At 41.1% G+C, this 24,225-nt stretch overlaps 1 protein-coding gene across 2 annotated transcripts in view; it reads left to right on the top strand.

Annotated features, from left to right (window-relative positions):
- The window catches only part of hpse2 (heparanase 2), a 305,905-nt gene that overhangs the window by 254,161 nt on the left and 27,519 nt on the right, over positions 1-24,225 (top strand). For both annotated transcript variants that reach the window (XM_087998727.1, XM_043713037.2), the window contains exon 11: positions 23,883-24,029. In XM_087998727.1, coding sequence (XP_087854853.1) covers positions 23,883-24,029 — 147 coding nt within the window. The remainder of the gene's footprint in view (positions 1-23,882; positions 24,030-24,225) is intronic.

The raw sequence follows: 24,225 nt of genomic DNA, 5'->3' as shown, positions 1-24,225 counted from the left end.
TGAATGCACATGTTAGATGATAAGTGATACCCATTAAAGCTAATGACTGTTCCTTCTGATGATTCACTCGGTTTGTCTCTCTGCTATCGTTAATATTATCCCGTTCCCGAAGTATTGTGTATCTATTAATTCACCCCATCTGAAAGATTAGAAATGGCCAGTCAAGGGAAAAATAAACTTCTTCTCTGAACCATGATTTAGTTAATCAAAAAATTACAAATTTAGAATAACATAGATTTTGGATCTTTTGGCCTGACAAATCCTTTTTATTTTGAAGAAAACAGTGACTGTTAAAGATCTAACCGTTTTAATACAGGCAAAGGAGATACTTTCTAATCAACTCATTTAGCGACACTATTGCACACTCTCTGGATTAGGTGGGACTTGAACACAGGCCTCCTGGCTCAGAGATAGGGCACTACCACAGCACTACAAGCTCCCCCTCGAATTTAGGTGAAGGAGACTGGCATACTGGTCTATACCTTCTACAGGGATAAATTCAAATACAGAGAGATGGATTGCTATAGGTCATTCTGCTATAACACGCGTTTTATCAGCATGAATTGGCTATAACACAATTGACGAATTGTGAATGTTGTTTGGATAACGCAAACTTTCGACTGAACAGGTATAGTGATTTTCTATGAGTGATCTTCTCAAGTGTGATTTTCTATAACGTGAGGTTGCACAGGAACATAACTGTGGTATTATCTCAGAATGACCTGTACTCCATAGAGCATAGGAATATAAAGATATATGATATAGGAACAGCAAAAGGCCATTTAGCAAAGATTAGATTAGATTACTTACAGTATGGAAACAGGCCCTTCGGCCCAACAAGTCCACACTGACCCGCCGAAGCGCAACCCACCCAGACCCATTCCCCTACATTTACCCCTTCACCTAACACTATGGGCAATTTAGCATGGCCAATTCACCTAACCTGCACATTTTTGGACCGTGGGAGGAAACCGGAGCACCCGGAGGAAACCCATGCAGACACAGGGAGAATGTGCAAACTCCACACAGGCGGTTGCCTAAGGCAGGAATTGAACCCGGGTCTCTGGTGCTATGAGGCAGCAGTGCTAACCTCTGTGCCACTGTGCCGCCTGTAAGATCATGCCTTGTCTAATCTTGGCCTCAAATGCACTTTCGAATCTGTTTGTCATAAGGGTTGACCTTGCTACGGTCTATGTCAGTCTTGAACACAATCAATGACTCGATCTACATTGAACCCTGGGATCCTGGCCCTCCGATCATTGAATTACCAACTCAATTCCATCTTAAATGAGGGAACCACTTATTTAAAAATTAGGGCTTCTATTTTCGAACAGCCCCACAAGTGGAACTAGCCCCTCAATCTCATTTCTGGTCCAATGAGATCACCTCCCATTTTTTCTAAACTTCAAGAAGTCTCGGCCCAACCTGCTCAACCTTCCCTCATAAGACAGTCCCTTCATCCCAGGCAGCAGTTGCATGAACCCTCTCTGAACTCTTTCCAATGGAAATGTCTCCTTCCTTCAATGAGAAGATCATGATAGTGCGTAGTACTTCAGCTGTGGTCTTACCACAGCACCCTGTACAGTTGTAGCAAGATGACCCTCCTGTCTATACCATGCCTCAAATGTGGAATGATGCCAGTAAGACAAAGTTAAGAGCATTCTAGCTGAATGCATAAAGTATTCGCAATAAGATAGATGTCTAAAGGCACAAACAGAGATACATGGGTATAACATAATTGACATTACAGATAGATGGCTGCATGTTGACGAAGATTCAAAGATATTTGGTATTTGAGAAAGACGGACATGAAGGAAAAGGAAAAGGAAATTATCAATGCTGTTGATCATATGAGATGGGATCAGTACATTAGTAAGGGAGGATCTCAGATCAGAAGAACATGTGGAATCTGATTGGATAGAGCTAACGTTTTCAACCCTGTCAATCCTGCAAAGTCCTCCTCACTAACATCTCAGGGGGCTGGTGTCAAAACCCGGGAGAGCTGTCTGACAGACTGGTCAAGCAACATTCTGAAATAGACATACTCATGGAATTGTACCCGATGGACAATGTCCCAGACACCACCATCACCATCCCTGGATATGCCCTGACCCACCGGCAGAATAGACCCAGCCCAGAGGTGGCGCATAGTGGGATACAGTAGGAAGGAGTTACCCTGAGAGTGCTCAACACTAACTTTGGACCCCTTGAAATCTCACAGTTTCAGGTTAAAAATGGACAAGGAAACCTCCTGCTGGTTACCATGTACCATTCTCCCTCAGCTAATGAATCACTAATCTTCCATGTTGAACAACATGTGGAGGGAGCACTGAGGGTGGCAAGGCTGTAGAATGTATCTAGGTGGGAGATTTCAATGTCCACCACCAAGAGTAGTTTGGCAGCAGCATTACTGATCGAGCTGGTCAGGTCCTAAAGGACATCGCTGCTAGACTGGGTCTGCAGCAGGAGGTGAGGGAATAAATAAGTGGGAAAAATATACTTGATCTCACCCTTACCAATCTGCCGGCTGCCGATGCATCTGTCAATGTCAGTATCGGTAAACGTGAGCACCACACTGTTCTTGTGGAGACAAAATCGAGCCTTCACATTGAGAATCGTGTTGTATGGCACTATCACCGTGCTAAATGGGACATACTTCAAACAGATCTAGCGACTCAAGACTGGGCATTCATGAGGTTCTATGGGCCAAATATAGCAGCAGAATTGTATACCAGCACAATCTGTAACCTTATGGCCTAGCATATCCCCCACTGAACCATCACCATCAAATCAAGGGCTTGTAGGTTAATGGTTTTATAAGATAAAGTTGGAGAGTCATAGAGATGTACAGCACAGAAGCAGACCGTGTGGCCCAACCTGTCCATCCCAACCCAATCCAGTCTCATTTGCCAAAAAGACTCTTGAAGTTGCCCTAAATAGTACTAAATCTGTGGATGGGAACATTTTTAGAATGCTGTAATGGAGGACCAAGAAATTGATAAGGAAATGTTGAATAAAATTCAAATGCAGAAAAAAAAACATGAAAATGGATCGTGAAAGCTTATAGAAGTACATAAAAAGAAAATGTTTGGCTGACATTATGTGGGTCCACTAAAAGCAGATTCATAAGAATATGTAAAAGAGAATAGAACAATGGCAGAAAATCTAAATTATTATTTTGTGATTGGTTTTCATTGAGGAAGTTTCAAAAAATCTCCCAGAATTAGAGATCCAAGTAACTAGAGAGAATGAGGAGTTGAAAGAAATTAGTATTGGTAAGAAGATTGTACTGGAGAAATTAATAGGGCCAGTTGCCGATAGGTTCCTGAACCCTGATAGTCTACATCCCAGAAGGTGGTTGCTACAGAGATATCAATGTATTGGTATTCTCCTTCCTAATTCCATTGATTCCTGCAGGTTGGAAACATGTAAATGTCACCCCACTTTTTAAGAAAGGAGCAAGGGAGAAAAGAGGGAACGATAAACCCAGTAGCTATTAGGAAAGCTAATACAATGTTAGCTTTTATCGTAAGAGTATGGGAATAGTGAGTTAAAAATCACACAATACCAGGTTATAGTCCAATAGGTTTAATTCCAATTAAACCTGTTGGAATATAACCTGATGTTGTGTGATTGTTAACTTTGTACACCCCAGTCCAACTCCGGCATCTACAAATTAGGAATTTGTATTGTTCAATTATAGTGAAGTTTGGTTAGTCTGCAGAGTGGTTAGATCATCTACTATGTTGGTCTCTTATCTGGGGAAAGGTACTACTGCTATAGTAACTCAGAATAAAGATTGAGCAGACTTGATCAGGACTGTCCTATGATGAGAAGTTGGGCAAACCGGGCGTCTCAAGAGTTTTGAAGAATGAAAGGTGATCCCACTGAAACCTGCGACAAGGCTGGGTTCTGGTAAAATGTTTCCCCAGTTGGTGAATCCAGAGCAGGGCGCACCATTTAAAAATAAGAAGGATTCCATCTAGGAGAAAACTGAAGATGTTGAATCTTGGAATTCTCTAGCACAGAGGACTTTGGTCTTTGGATATATTTAAAGTAGAGATAGGTACCTTGTTGATTACCAATGTGTATAGAGGCATTGAAGTCTTTGAGCAGCTTAAGTGACATTAAATGGTGGAGCAGGCCTGATGGGCTGAATGGCCCATTCCTTTGAATAAAGACCAACTTCCATTTGCCTTCCCCAATACTGGATTTGTGCTAACGGTTTGGGCTGCAGATCTTGCAGTACTTTCTCTCCTCTTCCCCATGATGAAACATTTACGTGTTTTCATTAGTGTGTCCCCGGTGGCATGTTGCAAGATGTTGGTGTGTTTACATGCTGTGGTTTTGGACATGTAGTGTATAGAGTCATGCCTAGAGTTGAGTTACACATCTCTCTTAATAAGTAAGATCCCAATCTGAGTTACAGCTTCAAAAGGAAGCACAGAACATGAGACAAACAATATCAAAACAGCACTGAGAGGCACTTGGGCGTTCGTTACTTTCAAACCCTTTGCAAATAAGGGACAGATAAGTGGTTACATCTGGATAATAGTCGAGGTTTTATTTATAAATAAGAATTCAAATCTTCAAAATTACAGATATGGTTTCTTTAAATAATAGCTATTTACTCTAAACATACTCTACATTTATCTGTACTGAAAGTGTGATTTTCCAATTGTGCACCAAAATTTTGAACTTATTGAAGTTTATTACAGATTAGGATTGCAAAATGACAACATTTGGTGAATAATCTTCAGATATACTTTTCACACATTTTATTTTAGTCTCTCTATAAATCGCACGTCAGTGAGAGCTGGCTATTCCTCCATTTCCACATGCTGAATTCAGTTTTCAGTAAGGATAGCACACTGGCTCAGTGGTTAGGGACCGGGTTCGATTCCACGCTCGGGTGACTGTCTGTGTGGAGTTTGCACTTTCTCCCTGTGTCTGCGTGGGTTTCCTCCGGGTGCTCCGGTTTCCTCCCACAGTCCAAAGATGTGCAGGTCAGGTGAATTGGCCATAGGAAATTGTCCGTAATGAGCAGGCTAAATGAATTGGCTATGGGATATGCAGGGTCACAGAGATTGAGTGGGATGCTCATCAAAGAGTTCATGTGAATTTGATGGACCAAGTGGCCTGTTTCCACACAGTAGGAATTCTGTTAGAATGGGGGATCTGATGAGCATTGGATAAATAGACTCGCATTCACACAGCTCTTTAGCTGTTATCAACAAACTCTAAGTACTCCACAAAAGAAGGGTTAGGATATTGTAAAACAATGGAGAAATTAAACAGACAAATTCCAGTTCACCGTGACCTGCTTGTGGTACACTGGAGACTGGCAACAAATGGTGGCCCAGTCAGTGCCGTCTATGTGCCATGAATGAATTAAGAACACCCTCCACCTTTAACAACTCCAGGACTGCACTGGAAATGGCCTTGATGACCGTATTTCTGGCTCTCTATACTTTCAGCTATGTTGGCCTCTTCCGGAGTACTGTGTCGAGTTCTGGTCACCATGTTAAAGAAAGGATATTATTAAGCTGGAGATGGTTTGGAAACTATTGATGGGAATGGAGGGAAACCCTCACCTTATAAGGTGAGGCTACGTAGGCTGGGACTTCTTTCAGTAGCATAGGAGAGTGAGGGGTGACCTTATTGAGGTTTATAAAATCATGAGGGGGATAGATACGGTGAATGGCAGGTGTATTTTCCCTAGGGTGAGGGATTTCAAGACCAGGGGCCATATTTTTAAGGTGAGAGGAGAAAGATTTAAAAAAGACCTGAGGGGTAACGTTTTTGCACTGACAATGAGTCGTGTGTGGAATGAACTTCCAGAGGAAGTGGTGGATGTGGGCACAGTTACAATGTTTAAAAGATAAGTACATGAATGGGAAATGTTCGGTGGGATATGGGCCAGGAGCAGGCAGATGGGACTAGTTTAGTTTGGGATCATTCTCAGCATGGATGGGTTGGACAAAAGGTTCTGTTTCCATAATGTATGACTCTCGAGTGTTGCATCTACGAGGCACTGAGGAAGGGGAGATCCTGTAAAATGGGGGAGTTACACCTCAGCTGGAAAGATTGGAAACAGGCTGGACAATTATGTAAACACATATCAAACAGAAAATGAAAAGAGGTTTGTCTGTGCTGTTATAGCATGTGATACATTATAGCATGAAAGCCCTGGTATGTACCGCATGTTATGGATGGCCTGAGGCCCTTACAGTCTGGCAATGTTCAGCCGTAATTGTCAAAGTTCAACCCTACCACTCAACACCTCAATGCAAATAGCTACTGTTCAACAAACAGTATATCATTGCTGTTCACAGAGGGAAGTCGACAAGAGGTTTGTTTTTTGAAAAAGTCTATATTTAGAAAAATGCATTCATATTTGGATCATATTCTAGTTATCGAGGGGGCGTGGCACACGGGCTCAGTAGTTAGCCCTGCTGCCTCACAGCACCAGGGACCCGGGTTCGATTCCAACCTCAGGCGACTGTCTGTGTGGAGCTTGCACGTTCTTCGCATGTCCGCTGTGTTTCCTCCCACAATCCAAAAATGTGCAGATTAGAGTGAATTCGTCATGCTAAATTGCCTGATAGTGTTCAGGGATGTGTAAGTTAGGTGCATTAATCAGGGGAAATATGTAGTGATAGGGTAGGGAAATGGGTCTGGGTGGGATACTCTTCGGAGGGCCAGTGTGGACCTGTTTCTACACTGTAAGGATTCCATAAAAAATGTTAGTTACATTTTTCTTTGTGCATTGATGCTCATACAGTGCTTATCACATCTCAGTATTTACGGAGAATGATATCAGACTCGAAGCATGAACTCTGTTTTTCTCTGCAGTTTGCTGCCAGACCCATTGGGTTTCTTTAGGATTCTTTCAGGTTTCCAGCAGTATATTGCCTTTATCGGGAATTATCAATGATCTGTTAAGTGCTTCCGAATTGTGGGCAAGGCTCATAATCAATGTTCACATTGCTACCATGAACAGTGACATTGTTTACAGTTACAGAGGATGCCTAGGACAGATACCCAACAGATCTCTGTTTGTATTCATACTTCAGATAAGCCACATAACACACAGTTTAATTCTCTATGTTAGTGCCTATATCACTGTATTTAATGCCCCCTGTTAATGCCTATATCACTGTATTTAATGTTCCCTGTTAGTGCCTAGATCACTGTATTTAATGTACCCTGTTAGTGCCTATATCACTGTGTTTAATGCTCCCTGTTAATGCCTATATCACTGTATTTAATGTTCCCTGTTAGTGCCTATATCACTGTGTTTAATCCTCCCTGTTAGTGCCTATATCACTGTGTTTAATGTTCCCTGTTAGTACCTATATCACTGTGTTTAATGTACCCTGTTAGTGCATATATCAGTGTAGGGTTAAGGTTGGAGCTGCGATGAGGTGGGGGGAGGGGAAATGAGGAAACTGGTGAAATCCACATTGATGCTCTGGGTTGAAGTGTTCCAAGGCGGAAGATGAAGCGTTCTTCCTCCAGGCATCAGGTGGTGAGGGAGTGGCAGTGCAGGAGGCCCAGGACCTGCATATCCTTGGCAGAGTGGGAGGGGGAGTTGAAATGTTGTGCCACAGGGCGGTAGGGTTGATTGGTGTGGGTGTCCTGGAGATGTTCCCTAAAGCGCTCTGCGAGGAGGCGTCCAGTCTCCCCAATGTAGAGGAGACTGCATCGGAAGCAACGGATAGAATAAATGACATTGGTGGATGTACAGGTAAAACTCTGATGGATGTGGAAGGCTACTTTAGGGCCTTGGATGGAGGTGAGGGAGGAGGTGTGGGCGTAGGTTTTGCAATTCCTGCGATGGCAGGGGAGGGTGCCAGGAAGAGAGGGTGGGTTGTAGGGAGGCATGAACCTGACCAGGTAGTCATGGAAGGACAACGCCTCCTATGTCACTGTGTGCAACGCTCCCTGTTAGTGCCTATATCAGTGTGTTTAATGCTCCCTGTTAGTACCTATATCACTGTGTTTAATGCTACCTATTATTGCTTATATCACCAAGTTTAATCCTGCCTATTCGTGCTTTTATCACTATGATTAATGCTCCCTGTTAGTGCCTATATCACTGTGTTTAATGCTCCCTATTAGTGCCTATATCACTGTCTTTAATGCTCCCTGTTAGTGCTTATGTCACTGTGTTTAATACTCGCTGTTAGTGCCTATATCACTGTGTTTAATGCTCCCTGTTCGTGCTTATGTCGCTGTGTTTAATACTCCCTGGTAGTGCTTATATCACTGTGTTTAATGCTCCCTGTTAGTGCCTATCTCAGTGTTTAATGCTCCCTGTTAGTGCCAAATATCACTGTGTTTAATGCTCCCTGTTAGTGACTATATCAGTGTTTTTAATGCTCCCAGTTAGTGCCTATATCATTGTCTTTAATGCTCCCTGTTAGTGCCTATATCACTGTGTCTAATGCTCCCTTTTAGTGCCTATGTCATTGTGTTTAATGCTCCCTGTTAGTGCCACTATCACTGTGTTTAATGCCCTCTGTTGATGCCTATCTCACTGTGTTTAATACCCCCTGTTAGTGACTATATCTCTGTGTTTAGTGCTCCCTGTTAGTGCCTAATATCATTGTGTTTAATGCTCCCTGTTATTGCTTATGTCACTGTGTTTAAGCTCCCTGTTAGTGACTATATCAGTGTGTTTAATGCTCCCTGTTAGTGCCTATATCACTGTGTGTAATGCTCCCTGTTAGTGCTTATGTCGCTGTCTTTAATGCTCCCTGTTAGTGCCTATGTCACTGTGTTTAATGCTACTTGTTATTGCTTATATCACATTGTTTAATGCTCCCTGTTATTGCTTATATCACTATGTTTAATGCTGCCTGTTCATGTCAATATCACGGTGTTTAATGTTCCCTATTAATACCTATATCACTGTCTTTAATGCTCCCTGTTATTGCTTATATGACTGTGTTTAATCCTCCCTGTTAGTGCCTATATCACTGTGTTAAATGCTCCCTGTTAGTGCCTATATCACTGTCTTTAATGCTCCCTGTTAGTGCCTATTTCACTGTGTTTAATGCTCCCTGTTAGTGCCTATATCACTGTGTTTAATGCTCCCTGTTAGTGCCTATATCACTGTCTTTAATGCTCCCTGTTAGTATCTATATCACTGTGTCTAATGCTCCCTTTTAGTGCCTATGTCACTGTGTTTAATGCTCCCTGTTAGTGCCACTATCACTGTGTTTAATGCCCTCTGTTGTTGCCTATCTCACTGTGTTTAATGCCCCCTGTTCGTGACTATATCTCTGTGTTTAGTGCTCCCTGTCAGTGCCTATGTCACTGTGTTTAATGCTCCCTGTTAGTGCCTATATCACTGTGTTTAATGCTCCCTGTTAGTGCTTATGTCACTGTGTTTAATGCTACCCCTTCGTGCCTATATCACTGCGTTTAATGCTCCCTGTTAGTGCCTATATCACTGTGTTTAATGCTCCCTGTTAGTGCCTATCTAACTGTGTCTAATGCTCCCTGTTAGTGCTTATGTCACTGTGTTTAATGCTCCCTGTTAGTGCCGGTCTCACTGTGTTTAATGCTCCCTGTTAGTGCTTATGTCACTGTGTTTAATGCTCCCCCTTAGTGCCTATATCACTGCGTTTAATGCTCCCTGTTAGTGCCTATGTCACTGTGTTTAATGCTGCCTGTTAGTGCCTGTCTCACTGTGTTTAATGCACCCAGTTAGTGCTTATGTCACTGTGTTTCGTGCTCCCCCTTAGTGCCTATATCACTGCGTTTAATGCTCCCTGTTAGTGCCTATATGACTGTGTTTAATGCCCCCTGTTAGTGACTATATCACTGTGTTTAGTGCTCCCTGTTAGTGCCTATATCAGTGTGTTTAATGCTACCTGTTAGTGCCTATAATCACTGTGTTTAATACTCCCTGTAAGTGCTTATATCACTTTGTTTCATCTTCCCTGTTTTTGCCTACATCACTGTGTTTAATCCTCCCTGTTGGTGCCTATATCACTGTCTTTGATGCTCCTGTTTGTGCCTGCTTTTGTCATTGTGTTTAATGCTCCCTGTTAGTGCTTATGTCACTGTGTTTAATGCTCCCCCTTAGTGCCTATATCACTGCGTTTAATGCTTCCTGCTTGTGCCTATATCACTGCGTTTAAAGCTACCTGTTATTGCCTATATCACTACGTTTTTTCCTCCCTGTTAGTGCCTACATCACTGTGGTCAATGCTCCCTGTTATTGCTTGTATCACTGTGTTTAATGCTCCCTGATAGTGCCTATATCTCTGTGTTTAATGCTCCCTGTTAGTGCTTAAGTCACTGTGTTTAATGCTGCCTGTTAGTGCCACTGTCACTGTGTTTAATGCCCTCTGTTAATACCTATATCAGTGTGTTTGATGCTCCTGTTAGTGCCTATTTCCCTGTGTTTAATGCTCCCTGTTAGTGCCTATATCACTGTCTTTAATGCTCCCTGTTAGTGCCTATATCACTGTGTTTAAGGCTCCCTGTTAGTGCCTATATCACTGTGGTCAATGCTTACTGTTTTTGCTTGTATCACTGTGTTTAATCCTCCCTGTTAGTACCTATATCACTGTCTTTAATGCTCCCTGTTATTGCTTATATCACTGTGTTTAATCCTCCCTGTTAGTGCCTGTATCACTGTCTTTAATGCTCCCTGTTAGTGCCTATGTCACTGTGTTTAATGCTCCCTGTTAGTGCTTATATCACTGTCTTTAATGCTCCCTGCTTGTGCTTCTGTCACTGTGTTTAATGCTATTTGTTATTGCTTATGTCACTGTGTTTAATGCTTCCTGTTATTGCTTATATCACTGTGTTTAATGCTCCCTGTTCGTGCATACATCACTATGTTTAATGCTCCCTATTAGTAGCTATATCACTGTATTTAATGCTCCCTTTTATTGCTTATATCACTGTGTTTAATGCTCCCTGTTCGTACCTATATCACTGTGTTTAATGCTCCCTATTAGTACCTGTATCACTGTCTTTAATGCTTCCTGCTATTGCTTATATCACTGTGTTTAATGCTCCCTGTTAGTGCCTATATTGCTGTGTATAATGCTACCGGTTATTGCTTATATCACTAGGTTTATTCATCCCTGTTAGTGCCTATATCATTGTGTTTAATGCTCCCTGTTATTGCTTGTATCACTGTGTTTAATCCTCCCTGTTAGTGCCTGTATCACTGTTTTTAATGCTCCCTGTTATTGCTGGTATCACTGTTTTTAATCCTCCCTGTTAGTGCCTGTACAACTGTGTTTAATGCTCCCTGTTATTGCTTATATCACTGTGTTTAATTCTCCCTGTTAGTGCCTATATCGCTGTGTTTAATGCTCCCTGTTAGTGCTTATGTCACTGTGTTTAATGCTCCCTGTTAGTGCCTATATCACTGTTTTTAATTCCCTGTTAGTGCCTGTATCACTGTGTTTAATGCTCCCTGTTAGTGTTTGTATCATTTGTTTAATGTTACCTGTATTGCTTTTATCACTATGTTTCATCCTCCTTGTTAGTGTCTATATCACTGTGTTTAATGCTCCCTGTTAGTGCCTATATCACTCTGTTCAGTGTTCCCTGTTAGTGCCTATATCACTGTGTTCAGTGTTCCTTGTTAGTGCCTATATAGGTGTGCTTAATGCTCCCTGTTAGTGCCTATATCACTGTGCTTAATGCTCCCTGTTAATGCCCATATCACTGTATTTAATCCTCCTTGTTTGTGCCTATATCACTGTGTTCAATGTTTCCTGTTAGTGCCTGTATCACTGTGTTTATACTCCCTGTTAGTGCCTATATCACTGTATTTAATCCTCCCTTTTAGTGCTATATCACAATGTTTAATTTACCCTGTAAGTGCCTATGTCAATGTATTTAATCCTCCCTGTTAGTGCCTATTACACTGAGTTTAATCCTCCTTGTTAGTGCCTATGTAACTGTGTTTAATGCTCCCTGTTAGTGCCTATTTCACTGAGTTTAATCCTCCTTGTTAGTGCCTATCTGTGTTTAATGCTTCCTGTTAGTGTTTATATCATGTGTTTAATGCTCCCTGTTAGTGTTTATATCATTTGTTTAATGTTACCTGTATTGCTTTTATCACTATGTTTAATCCTCCCTGTTAGTGCCTATATCACTGTGTTCAGTATTCCCTGTTAGTGCCTATATAGATGTGCTTAATGCTCCCTGTTAGTGCCTATATCACTATGCTTAATGCTCCCTGTTAATGCCCATATCACTGTATTTAATCCTCCTTGTTAGTGCTATATCACAATGTTTAATTTGCCCTGTAAGTGCCTATGTCAATGTGTTTAATCCTCCCTGTTAGTGCTTATTTCACTGTGTTTAATGCTCCCTGTTAATGCCCACATCACTGTATTTAATCCTCCTTGTTAATACCTATATCCCTCTGTTCAATGTTTCCTGTTAGTGCCTGTATCACTGCGTTTATACTCCCTGTTAGTGCCTATTTCACTGTGTTTAATCCTCCCTGTTAGTGCCTATATCGCTGTCTTTAATGCTCCCTGTTAGTGCCTGTATCACTGCGTATAATGCTACCTGTTATTGCTTATATCGCTATTGTTATTCCTCCATCTTAGTGCCTATATCATTGTGTTTAATGCTGTCTGTTATTGCTCGTATCACTGTTTTTATTCCTCCCTGTTAGTGCCTATATCACTGTGTTTAATGCTCCCTGTTAGTGCCTATATCACTGTGTTTAATGCTCCCTGTTATTGCTTATATCACTATTGTTATTCCTCCCTCTTAGTGCCTATCTCACTGTGTTTAATGCTCTCTGCTATTGCTTGTAAGACTGTTTTTAATCCTCCCTGTTAGTGCCTATATCACTGTGTTTAATCCTCCCTGTTAGTGCCTATATCACTGTCTTTAATACTCCCTGTTAGTGCCTGTATCACTGCGTATAATGCTACCTGTTATTGCTTATATCACTATTGTTATTCCTCCATCTTAGTGCCTATATCACTGTGTTTAATGCTCTCTGTTATTGCGCATATCACTGTTTTTAATCCTCCCTGTTAGTGCCTATATCACTGTGTTTAATCCTGCCTGTTAGTGCCTATATCACTGTGTTTAATGCTCCCTGTTAGTGCCTATATCACTGTCTTTAATGCTCCCTGTTAGTGCCTGTATCACTGCGTATAATGCTACCTGTTATTGCTTATATCACTATTGTTATTCTTCCCTCTTAGTGCCTATATCACTGTGTTTAATGCTCTCTGTTATTGCGCATATCACTGTTTTTAATCCTCCCTGTTAGTACCTATATCACTGTGTTTAATGCTCCCTGTTATTGCCTATATCACTGTGTTTAATGCTACCTGTTATTGCTTATATCACTATTGTTATTCCTCCCTCTTAGTGCCTATTATCACTGTGTTTAATGCTCTCTGCTATTGCTTGTATCACTGTTTTTAATCCTCCCTGCTAGTGCCTATATCACTGTGTTTAATGCTCTCTGTTATTGCTTGTATCACTGTGTTTAATCCTCCCTGTTAGTGCCTGTATCACTGTGTTTAATGCTCCCTGTTATTGCTTATATATCACTGTGTTTAATCCTCCCTGTTAGTGTTTATATCATTTGTTTAATGTTACCTGTATTGCTTTATCACTATGTTTCATTCTCCCTGTTAGTGTCTATATCACTGCGTTTAATGCTCCCTGTTAGTGCCTATATCACTGTGTTTCATCCTCCCTGTTAGTGCCTATATCACTGCGCTTAATGCTCCCTGTTAGTGCCTATATCACTGTGCTTAATGCTCCCTGTTAGTGCCTATATCACTGTGCTTAATGCTCCCTGATAATGCCCATGTCACTGTATTAAATCCTCCTTGTTAGTGCCTATATCACTCTGTTCAATGTTTCCTGTTAGTGCCTATATCAGTGTGTTTATACTCCTTGTTAGTGCCGATATCACTGTATTTAATCTTCCCTGTTGTGTTATATCACAATGTTTAATTTACCCTGTTAGTGCCTATGTCAATGTGTTTAATCCTCCCTGTTAGTGCCTATATCAATTTATTTAATGGACCCTGTGAATTCCTATATCACTGTGTTTCATCCTCCCTGTTAGTGCCTTTATCACTGTGTGTATTGCTCCCTGTTAGTGCCTATATCAATGTGTTCCTTTTCTGTGTGCATCAGACCTCCCAGAACTGAATAAAATTTCTTATTTTCGATGGAGGAAGTTGGCCCTTTATTCTTCTTACCTAGAACTGAATTTCATAGAAGCTCTTTTGTGTCTTTGTATATTTTGATGCAGTTCACCGCTTCAGTAACAATATCATCTGATTCAATACCATTCATAACTTGCAATTCAAGACCTCCAAAGTTTAGGTTCAAATCATTTATATTTGTCAGTAGTCACTTAGTAGTGCAGATCTTATGTAATGCTGAAAAAAGACCATTTTGTCAGAGCCTTCCATTTTGCACACATCAGGACAATTTGCAAGAACACCAATGAAGGGGAGGACCCATATTCATAGAGTAGAGCACTGCAAATGTTTCACCTTAACAAAATAGGTCTCATCTAGCCACTGGTTCATTTCTCAAGACAGTGTCCTGATCAATCTGAGTCAACGTGGCTGGTTAGAAATTCAAACAAAGCCTGGAAGTTAATTATCAATCATCACTAACGACTGATTCGCTATGGCAATGCCTCTACCAATCACCATTGTCTCTTATTTAGTGTAATGTTTATTCTTATGAGTTTCCTGATGAGCGCAAAATGAAAGCTTTGATAAAATGTGTCTTTTTTCGGTGACTTTTACGTATGTGGTTAATTATAGTTGTTCCAGCATTGACTCTTGTGAGACTCCATTTCCTCCATTTTATGATAGAGTTCTCTATCATAAACTCTGTTGTAGAACCATTCTCGACTATGCTCCCAGATTTACATTCCCTGACCATTGTGTGACATCTTTGTGGTATCTTCTGAAAGTTCATATATGTTACATCTACTGCATTGGTCCTATACTCTGTCCATTAATTGCTTAAAGATTTGTCTTGGTATCCATGCAATTGACATAAATCAGTTCATGGGTCCTTTTCTAGCAGAGTCAGTCCAAGAATCCTACATAGTTCAAAAGAAAAGCAGCATATATTACATCAATACATTTATAACTGGTTTGCCAGAAAATGTGGTGCTTTGATGAAGATTAGCATGCAATGCATGCAGTTTCAATTCCTGATTCAAAGGGCTTTCAACCATTCAGTCCACACCCAGAGCCAAATCAAACTTCCCTCCCCCATAGTCATTAAGAACTAGGTGTTACTGTGTGAACATTTATTTGATCCCAGCACGAACATGCACCTTTAGGCAACAAATTGACTGTCTGAGAAAGAAGTTCATTAAATTAGAAACATAAATAACTAGAGCACTCAATTCCAACTTGAATCTCGGATTTTAGATGCAAGGAATTATGAAGATGATTTAACTCTTGAACCCTGCAACATTTCCAAACCTTGCTTACAAAGGATCACTCTAAGGTGCATTCAGATCATCTGTATTGTTAGGCACAAATGAAAAGGGAGAATTCAGACCAAACTTAGATTTGTAGATGTATACAAAATGCTGAAATGATTCCTCCAAATGATTTCTGACCAGCTCAGCCAAGAACCCGGTAAAACCCACTTCAAAACAAGCTTTTGATTGTAATCAAATGTGCTACCCCCGCTGACTATCCCAAAGAGAGGCAAAAAGTGGTTTCATAATTCCTATTTTCAAACTAAAGAATCAACACTCAGTCCCATCAATAGCCTTGCAGTTGTGTTCCACAGACCACCCTCACTGACCCCCATCACTAGAGTCAGTTCTATGCTTTCCCAGAATGAAACTAAATCAGAGACACATGTCTGGGCTACATTACCGTCACTATTCTGTTATAGGTTGTTATCTATGAAACTTGAGTTAAACATTCACAATTGCTGTTTGAGAAATTAAATGAATTCAACAATATTTGGAACTTAAAAGCTGTTGTCAGTGATCATGAAACTATCGGGCTAACAATTAAAACCTAAAGAAAAATACTGTGGGAGGTCAGAAATAAAAGCAGAAAATGCAGGAGTAACTCAGCAGCTCTGGCAGCATCTGTGGAGGCATCAATGGAGAGAGAGAGAGAGAGAGAAAGAGAGACAGACAGACAGAGTTTCAGGTGTGTGTTAATATTAAAGAGAAGAGGAGATAATAGAGTGATTTAAAGATTCACATTTTTCGAGCCACAACTTCAGGATTTCCCCAAAGATTTTTTTACAGACAATTAAGTTCTTTTGCAGCATAATTGTGCTTTTCTGTATGCTAAATATTGTGAAACTTGAAGGGGTTCAGAAAAGATTGATAAGGATGTTGCCAGGGTTGGAGGATTTGAGCTATAGGGAGAGGCTGAATAGGCTGGGGCTCTTTTTCCTGGAGCATCAGAGGCTGAGGGGTGACCTTATAGAGGTTTACAAAATTATGAGGGGCATGGATAGGGTAGATAGGCAAAGTCTTTTCCCTGTGGTCGGGGAGTCCAGAACTAGAGGGCATAATTTTAGGGTGAGAGGGGAAAGATATAAAAGAGACCTAAGGGGCAACTTTTTCACACAACGGGTGTTACGTGTATGGAATGAGCTGCCAGAGGCTGGTACAATTGCAACATTTAAGAGACATTGGGATGGGTATATGAATAGGAAGGGTTTGGAGAGATATGGGCCGGGTGCTGGCAGGTGGGACAAGATTGGGTTGGGATATCTGGTCAGCGTGAACGGGTTGGACTGAAGGGTCTGTTTCCATGCTGTACATCTCTATGACTCTATGACTCTATGACTCTAGCCCATGTAACATAAGCCACAGAGTGTTGAGAGTGTGGTGCTGGAAAAGCACATCAATCATTTAGCATCTAAGGAGCAGGAGATTTGACATTTCGGGCATAACTCCTTTATTAGATTCTTGATGAAGGGCTTATGCCCGAAACGTCAATTCTCCTGCTCTTCAGATGCTCCCTGACCTGCTGTGCTTTTCTAGGACCACCATCTCAACTCTGATCTCCAGTACCTGCAGTCCTCACTTTCTCCTAGTTGATATAAGCCACAGGTAGTCAGGCTGTTATTGAGACAGGTATCTTCAAGTTTATTAACAACTGACTGTGTACTCATAAGATATCTCAAAATTACATACACAATCTGCGTTGTATGTTTACTTAGATTTCTATTATATTAAAAACATAGTTTGACTAGCTGACTAATAGACTGACTGCATATCCAACTGACTGACTGTGCACAGAATAGGATGGAGAGGCTTTATAGGACAGTGATGTTCGCTAGCTGTCTTAAAGGGATAATGCCTTTTCGAGGTGTATGCTATAATAAAATGAAGCATATGTTATAGTGTAACAAATGCATCAGTGAATTGAGCTGCACTGTGCCTACTCTTCTTTAAATCAAAGAACAAGAACTTTTTTGGTTAATTAGTTCATGCGATATGGGCCTCACTGGCTTTACGTATTGCTCATCCCTAGTTACCTTAAACTGATCTAGAGGACAGTTAATAGTCAACCATATAGCTGTGGGTCTGGAGTCACATCACGTAAACTACAAACTAGGTAAAACAAAGGCCAGATTTTATTCCCTAAAGGATATTAGTGAGCAAATAGATACTTTAAATAATGGATGTCATTAAACTAGCTTTAATTTGAGCTTTATGTTGTGAAACTTGAAAGGGTTCAGAAAAGATTTACAAAGATGTTGCCAGAGTTGGAGGGTTTGCGGTATAGGGAGAGGCTGAACAGGTTGGGGCTGTTTTCCCTGGAGAGTAAGAGGCCGAGGGGTGACCTTATAGAGGTTTACAAAATCATGAGGGGCATACATAGGATAATTAGCCAAGCTCTTTTCCCTGGGGTCGGGGAGTCTAAAACTAGAGGGCATAGGTTTAGGGTGAGAGGGGAAATATTTAAAAGGGACCTATGAGACAACTCTTTCACACAGAGGATGGTGCATGTAAGGAATAAGCTGCCAGAGGAAGTGGTGGAGGCTGGTATAATTTAAAAGGTATCTGGATGGGTACATGAATAGGAAGGGTTTAGAGGGATATGGGTCAAGATTAGAGTGGTGCTGGAAAAGCACAGCAGGTCAGGCAGCATCCAAGGAGCAGGCAAATCGACGTTTTGGGCAAAAGCCCTTCATTCCTGATGAAGGACTTTTGCCTGAAACATCGGTTTTCCTGCTCCTCAGATGCTACCTGACCTGCTGTGCTTTTCCAGCACTGCTCTAATCTAGACTCTGATCTCCAGCATCTGCAGTACTCACTTTTGCTTAGAGGGATATGGGCCAAATGCTGGCAAATGGGACTAGATTAATTTAGGATATCTGATTGGCGTGGATGAGTTGGACTGAAGGGTATGTTTCCGTTCTGTACAGCTCTATGATTCTATGAACTCCAAACTTTTAATCAAACTCAACTTCCATCACCTACAAGACCAGCTTTTAACTCATATCTCCTGAGCATGTGTTTGGTGGTACTAACATTGCCACAATGCTACTGCAACCTGAGAACTACATCAAAGTAGACTTGGTAGCAACTCACAAAGTGTATATGTGTATCTCGATTGTAAATGTGTGTCTGTATGTATACTTGCAAATTTACAGACCTCTAGTTGAAGATCAAGGGACTTGTACTCATAAAATAATTCTCTCAAAAGTACTACTGGAAGCATGCAGTGGATTTCTAGACCCAAATCTAGATCCCCATGGTTGTCTAGAAAATAAACAGAAAAAAAAAGTTTATGATTGTCACAAAAAACTTAAGAGAAGCATAAAAAGTACAGGGTTCATTTAAAAACAAAGAGAGGGCATGAAAAATATATTATCAAGCAAGATAAAGGGAAATCCAATGATGTTTTACCAGTATATAAAGAGCTGGAAGATAGTTAAGGGAAAAGTGAAACCTATCGGAAATGATAAAGAGAACTTGTGTGAAGACGCAGAGGATACGGGAAGAATTTTAATTGAATTTTTCACCTCTGTATTCACAAAGGAAAGGAATGCTGTGGATATAATAATCAAACAGGAGCAGTGTGAAATATTGAACAGAATAATCATAATGAGAGAGGAAGTTTGAAAGAAGTTGGAATCCTTGAAAGTGGATAAGTTGCCAGGGCTGGATAGATTGATCCCCAGGATGTTGAAGGAGGTCAGGGAGTAAATAGCAGATGCTCTGAGCTATATTTTTCAATCTTCACTATATGCAGGTGAGGTGCCAGAGGCCTGGAGGAATGGAAATGTAGTTCGGTTGTTTAAAAAGGGTACAAAGCAAATTATGGACCAATTAGTTTTTCTTCAGTGGTGGGCAAATTGTTAGAATCAATCCTGAGAGATCAGATAAACTTTTACTTAGAAAGTTATTGGACTACTCAGAGATAGTCAGCATGGTTTTGTTAAGGAAAGGTCATGCCTTACAAATTTGATTGAACACTTTGAGAAAGTGACATGGAGGATCAACAAGGGTCATACAGTGATGGTTGTCTGTGTAGATTTTAGTAAGGCATTTGACAAAGTCCCACAGACTAGTCAAAAAATCAAGAGTTCATGGCATACAGGGTAATGTGTCGAATTGGATCCAGTAACAGGACACAAAGGGGAATCGTTGATAGTTGTCCTTGCAAATGAAAGCTCTTACAGGTGGTGTTGGTGTTTTGCAGGGATTGGAATGCTGTTTGTTTTATACATTAACAATTTGAACTTGAATGTGGGGGACCCAATTGGGAAATTTGAAGGTGACTCAAAAATTAGCGGTGTGGTGGATCGTGTAGAAGTTGTAAGCTCCAATATGATATAGACGGGTTGGTGGAGTGGGCACGAAGGTAGCAGATGGGGTTCAGCTCTGTTATGTGTGAGGTAATGTATTTAACGAGGCCAAACATTGAAAAGGAAAGCACAATAAACAGGAATATACTGAGAGGAGGAGAAGAAGGCATTTGGTATGTTCTCTTTTATTGGTCAGAGTGTTGAGTTAGGAGGTCATGTTGCAGCTGTACAGGACATTGGTTAGGCCACTGTTGGAATATTGCATGCAATCCGGGTCACCTTCCTATCGGGAAGATGTTGTGAAACTTGAAAGGGTTCAGAAAAGATTTATAAGGATGTTGCCAGGGCTGGAGGATCTGAGCTACAGGGAGAGGCTGAATAGGCTGGGGCTGTTTTCCCTGGAGCGTCAGAGACTGAGGGGTGACCTTATAGAGGTTTACAAAATCATGAGGGGCATGGAAAGGATAAATAGACAAAGTCTTTTCACTGGGGTTGGGGAGTCCAGAACTAGAGGGCATAGGTTTAGGATGAGAGGGGAAAGATATAAAAGAGACCTAAGGAGCAACTTTTTCACACAGAGGGTGGTACATGTATGGAATGAGCTGCCAGAGGAAGTGGTGGAGGCTGGTACAATTGCAACATTTAAGAGGCTTTTGGATGGGTATATGAATAGGAAGGGTTTAGAGGGATCTGGGCCGGGTGCTGGCAGGTGGGACTAGATTGGGTTGGGATATCTGCTTGGCATGGACGAGTTGGACTAAAGGGTCTGTTTCCATGCTGTATATCTCTATGACTCTATGTAGTGAGAGTTCTTGGTGCACAAGTGCAAAGGTTCTTAAAGGTAGCAGTGCAGGTAGATACGGTTGTAAAGAAGGTGTATGGAATACTTTCCTTTACTGGCAGACTTATAGAATACAAAAGTAGGGATATAATGATGAAACTGTATAAGACAATGGTGAGGCCACAACTGGTGTATTGTGTACAGGTCTGGTTACCACTTTACAAGAAGGACTGGAGAGAGCATAGAGAAGGTTTACTAGAATGTTGTCAGGGCTGGACAGCTGTAGTTACGAGGAGAGATTGGAGAGGATTGTGTTGTTTTCCTTGCAACAGAGAAAGCTGAGGGATGAGATGATTGAGGTTTACAAAATTGTGTGGGCCAGGGATAAAGTAAACAGGAGGAACCTGTTTCTCTCGGCAGAGAGTTCAAAAGTCAGAGACCATAGGTTCAAGCAAATTGGCAGAAGGATTAGAGGGGACATGCGGAAAGGTATTTTCACGCAAAGGGTGGTGGGTGTCTGGAATTCACTGCCTGAGTTGGTGGTGAGTGCAGAGACCCGAAACTCTCTTAAAATGCACCTTAAGCGCTGGCAGCTACAGGACTTATGATCATCTGCAGGAAGGTGAGATTGGAAAGGATATCTGGGTATCTTTGGGTCAGTAGGGACAGGATGGGCCAAATGGCCGCCTTCTATGTTGTATCATATCTATGGTTTATTGGGAGAAAAACAGAGCTAATGTTCCATGTCAATCAATGACCTTTGTCTTTATTTCAAATAATCGCTTGCTCTGCTCTTTATACGTTGATTTTTGATCATAAAAATTCCAAATTTGTTTCAAAGTATCAGGGAATGGAATAAGATTACTGCACATGGGATAGACACCACCAAGTGGTTGGACTTGGTTTCACAGCTATAATCCTTAACGCTACGTTACCAATCCCAGTTGTATTTTTCCAAAGTAGCAAGGGACCGTCAGGTGCACAATTCAGCATTCATTTTTTTCATGGACAAAGACATAGTCCCCACAAAAATGCATTATATTCTTCCTTTTCCTTACTCAACCAAAATCTCAGAATTCCCCTGACTCTCTCCAAACAGCTTGAGATTTGAGATGGTACTGACAGCAATTCTACCAGCTTTCACTGTCAATATTTCTCCAAAACTGACAGCAGCATCTGGACAAGATAAGTGCACTGATCTACACAGAAATCCCAACACTGCTGAATAATGGTATTAAGATATTCCAAAAGGTGCACTTTTGAGACTGAAATCTACAAACTGATGCTTACTTCCATTCTTACACCATTGCAAAAAATTATGAAAAAAATACAGAAATTGCTGGAGAAACTCAACAGATCTGGCAGCATTTGTGGAGAGAGTTAATGTTCCAGATCCTGTGACCCTTCTTCAGAAAAACATGTATCTTACTGGGTGAGGTTTAACTTAGTTTGAACTGACATACTAACTTCATAATTGCTACTAAAGTTTCCCACTGTCCCCAAGAAAATTGATTTTATATCTGTGGAATATCAAATTTCTCCCTGAATTAAAGAAGTTTAAAAAATTTTCATTTTTTTTTTCTCAAATAATCAGTTTGTAATTTTTTTTGCTGTTTGAAATTGCAAATTAAAAATAAAATGTTTCAGCACAACTGAGTTCCTGCTTTGCTGTCTGTGAGAATACTTCCATGTAGTTGGCTGTTATGCCTAATGCCATCACCTTTACAGAATCACAGAGTTGTTACAACACAGCAAAAGGCCATTTGGACCATCAATCCTGCGCTGGCTCTTCAAACAAGCATCGTTACCTGGTGTCAATTTCCTACCTTTTCTCCATATCCTTACACACTGTTTATAGAATCCCTACAGTGTGGAAACAGGCCATTTGGCCTAACAAGTCCACCCTGACCCTCCGAAGAGTAACCCACACAGACCCATTCCCCTACTCTATTTTCCTATGTTTACCCCTGACTAATGCACTTAACCTACACATCCCTGAGCACTATGGGTCATTTAGCATAGCCAGTTCACCTAACCTGCACATCTTTGGACTGTGGGAGGAAACGGGAGCACCCAGAGGAAACCCACACAGACACGGGGAGAATGTGCTAACTCCACACAGACATACGCCTGAGTCTGGAATCAAACCGGGACCCCTGGTGCTGTGAGGCAGCAGTTCTAACCACTGTGCCACCCACTATCCAAATACTTATATCCAAATAATCATCCAGCTCTCGGGATGCCTGTCTGGAGATCCCTTTGATTTAGTGCTGGATTCAAGCACATGTTGGGAAAGACAAATTTCACTGAGGGTGAACAGAGAGTGGTGTCTTTATCACTAAATGTAAAATCCTAGCTGATATGATTACTCCCCTGAATGACAGGATTTAAAGTGATAATGGAAAGTGGGTCTTATTGGGCTACACGTGATATAAAATAACATCGAAGAGGGGAGAAGGTAATGGTGTCATGATAATGCTGCTGGACTAGTCATCCAGAACTTAGACTGGGGGAAACAGGTTCAAAATCCCACCAATGAAACAAGAGAGATTTACGTCCGTTGATAAAACTAGTCTCATTATCACATCTCAGACAACTTATCATCAAGATGATGGGCTAGTGGTATGAGCACTCAACGGCTCATCCAGAGACCCAAGTAATGTTCTGGGGTCCTGGGTTCAAATCCCTCGACAGTAGATGGTGGAATTTGATTTCAATAAATATCTGGAATTAAGAATCCAGTGATGACTATGAATCCATTGTTGAAAAACCCATTTGGTTCACGAATGCCCTTTAGGGAAGGAAACTGCGATCCTTACCCACTCTGGTCTACATTTGGCTCCAGACCCACAGCAATGTGGTTGACTACTATCTAGAATGACCCTTGCAAGCCAGTTCAAGGGCAATTGGGGTTTTGAATGACAAATTCTGGATTTGTCAGTGGTACCCATGTCTTGTGAACAAATGACTGGAAAAAAGAAACACTATTTCAAGCTGAACCAGAGCAAGTGCACACAAAGACAAAGTGGTGATTGATATTGGGGTGTACTGAGCGATATGAATGCCACTGATAATTTTCCAACTACGAAAGTGAAGACAAAAATAAAAACTCCTTAAGTTTTTCAGGAAATTCATTACATGCTGTTATTGGGGAGGAGCTAGGGATTCATAGCAGGAGATCCGTGATCTCGTATCAATGACACTTTGTTTTCCGTGGTAACTAAATGTAGCTACTGTGCAACTTGAGTCACTTAAAGAGGACGCATTTTGCAAAGACTAATTCTACTGTCTCACTGGTTTTCAGTCACAATTACCTGCGGGGATCCATTACCATTTACATCATCAACCTCCACAGATCAAGAAAGAAAATAAAGCTGGCTGGAACGCTGAGGGACAAGACAGTTCACCAGTACCTGTTCCAACCGTACGGAGTTCAGGGCTTGCAAGCAAAGTAGGTACAAACTTATTATCTTACAGGCCAGGCTTTGAACCATGTTGATGAGAGAATTAAGCCATTCCTACATATCTTGGTACTTGTCCAGCAAGCAACTTACATTTCGATAAGGGCTTTCAAGGTAATTTAGGATAGAAAACATTACAAGATACTTTGCAAAGAGTCATAGAGATGTACAGCACGGATACAGATC

The sequence above is a fragment of the Chiloscyllium plagiosum genome, unplaced genomic scaffold (genome assembly GCF_037043375.1).
Source record: "Chiloscyllium plagiosum isolate Xiang-an unplaced genomic scaffold, Cpla_swu_hap1 HiC_scaffold_22, whole genome shotgun sequence".
Lineage (NCBI taxonomy): Eukaryota > Metazoa > Chordata > Chondrichthyes > Orectolobiformes > Hemiscylliidae > Chiloscyllium > Chiloscyllium plagiosum.
This window is presented reverse-complemented; position numbering and strand designations above follow the sequence as displayed.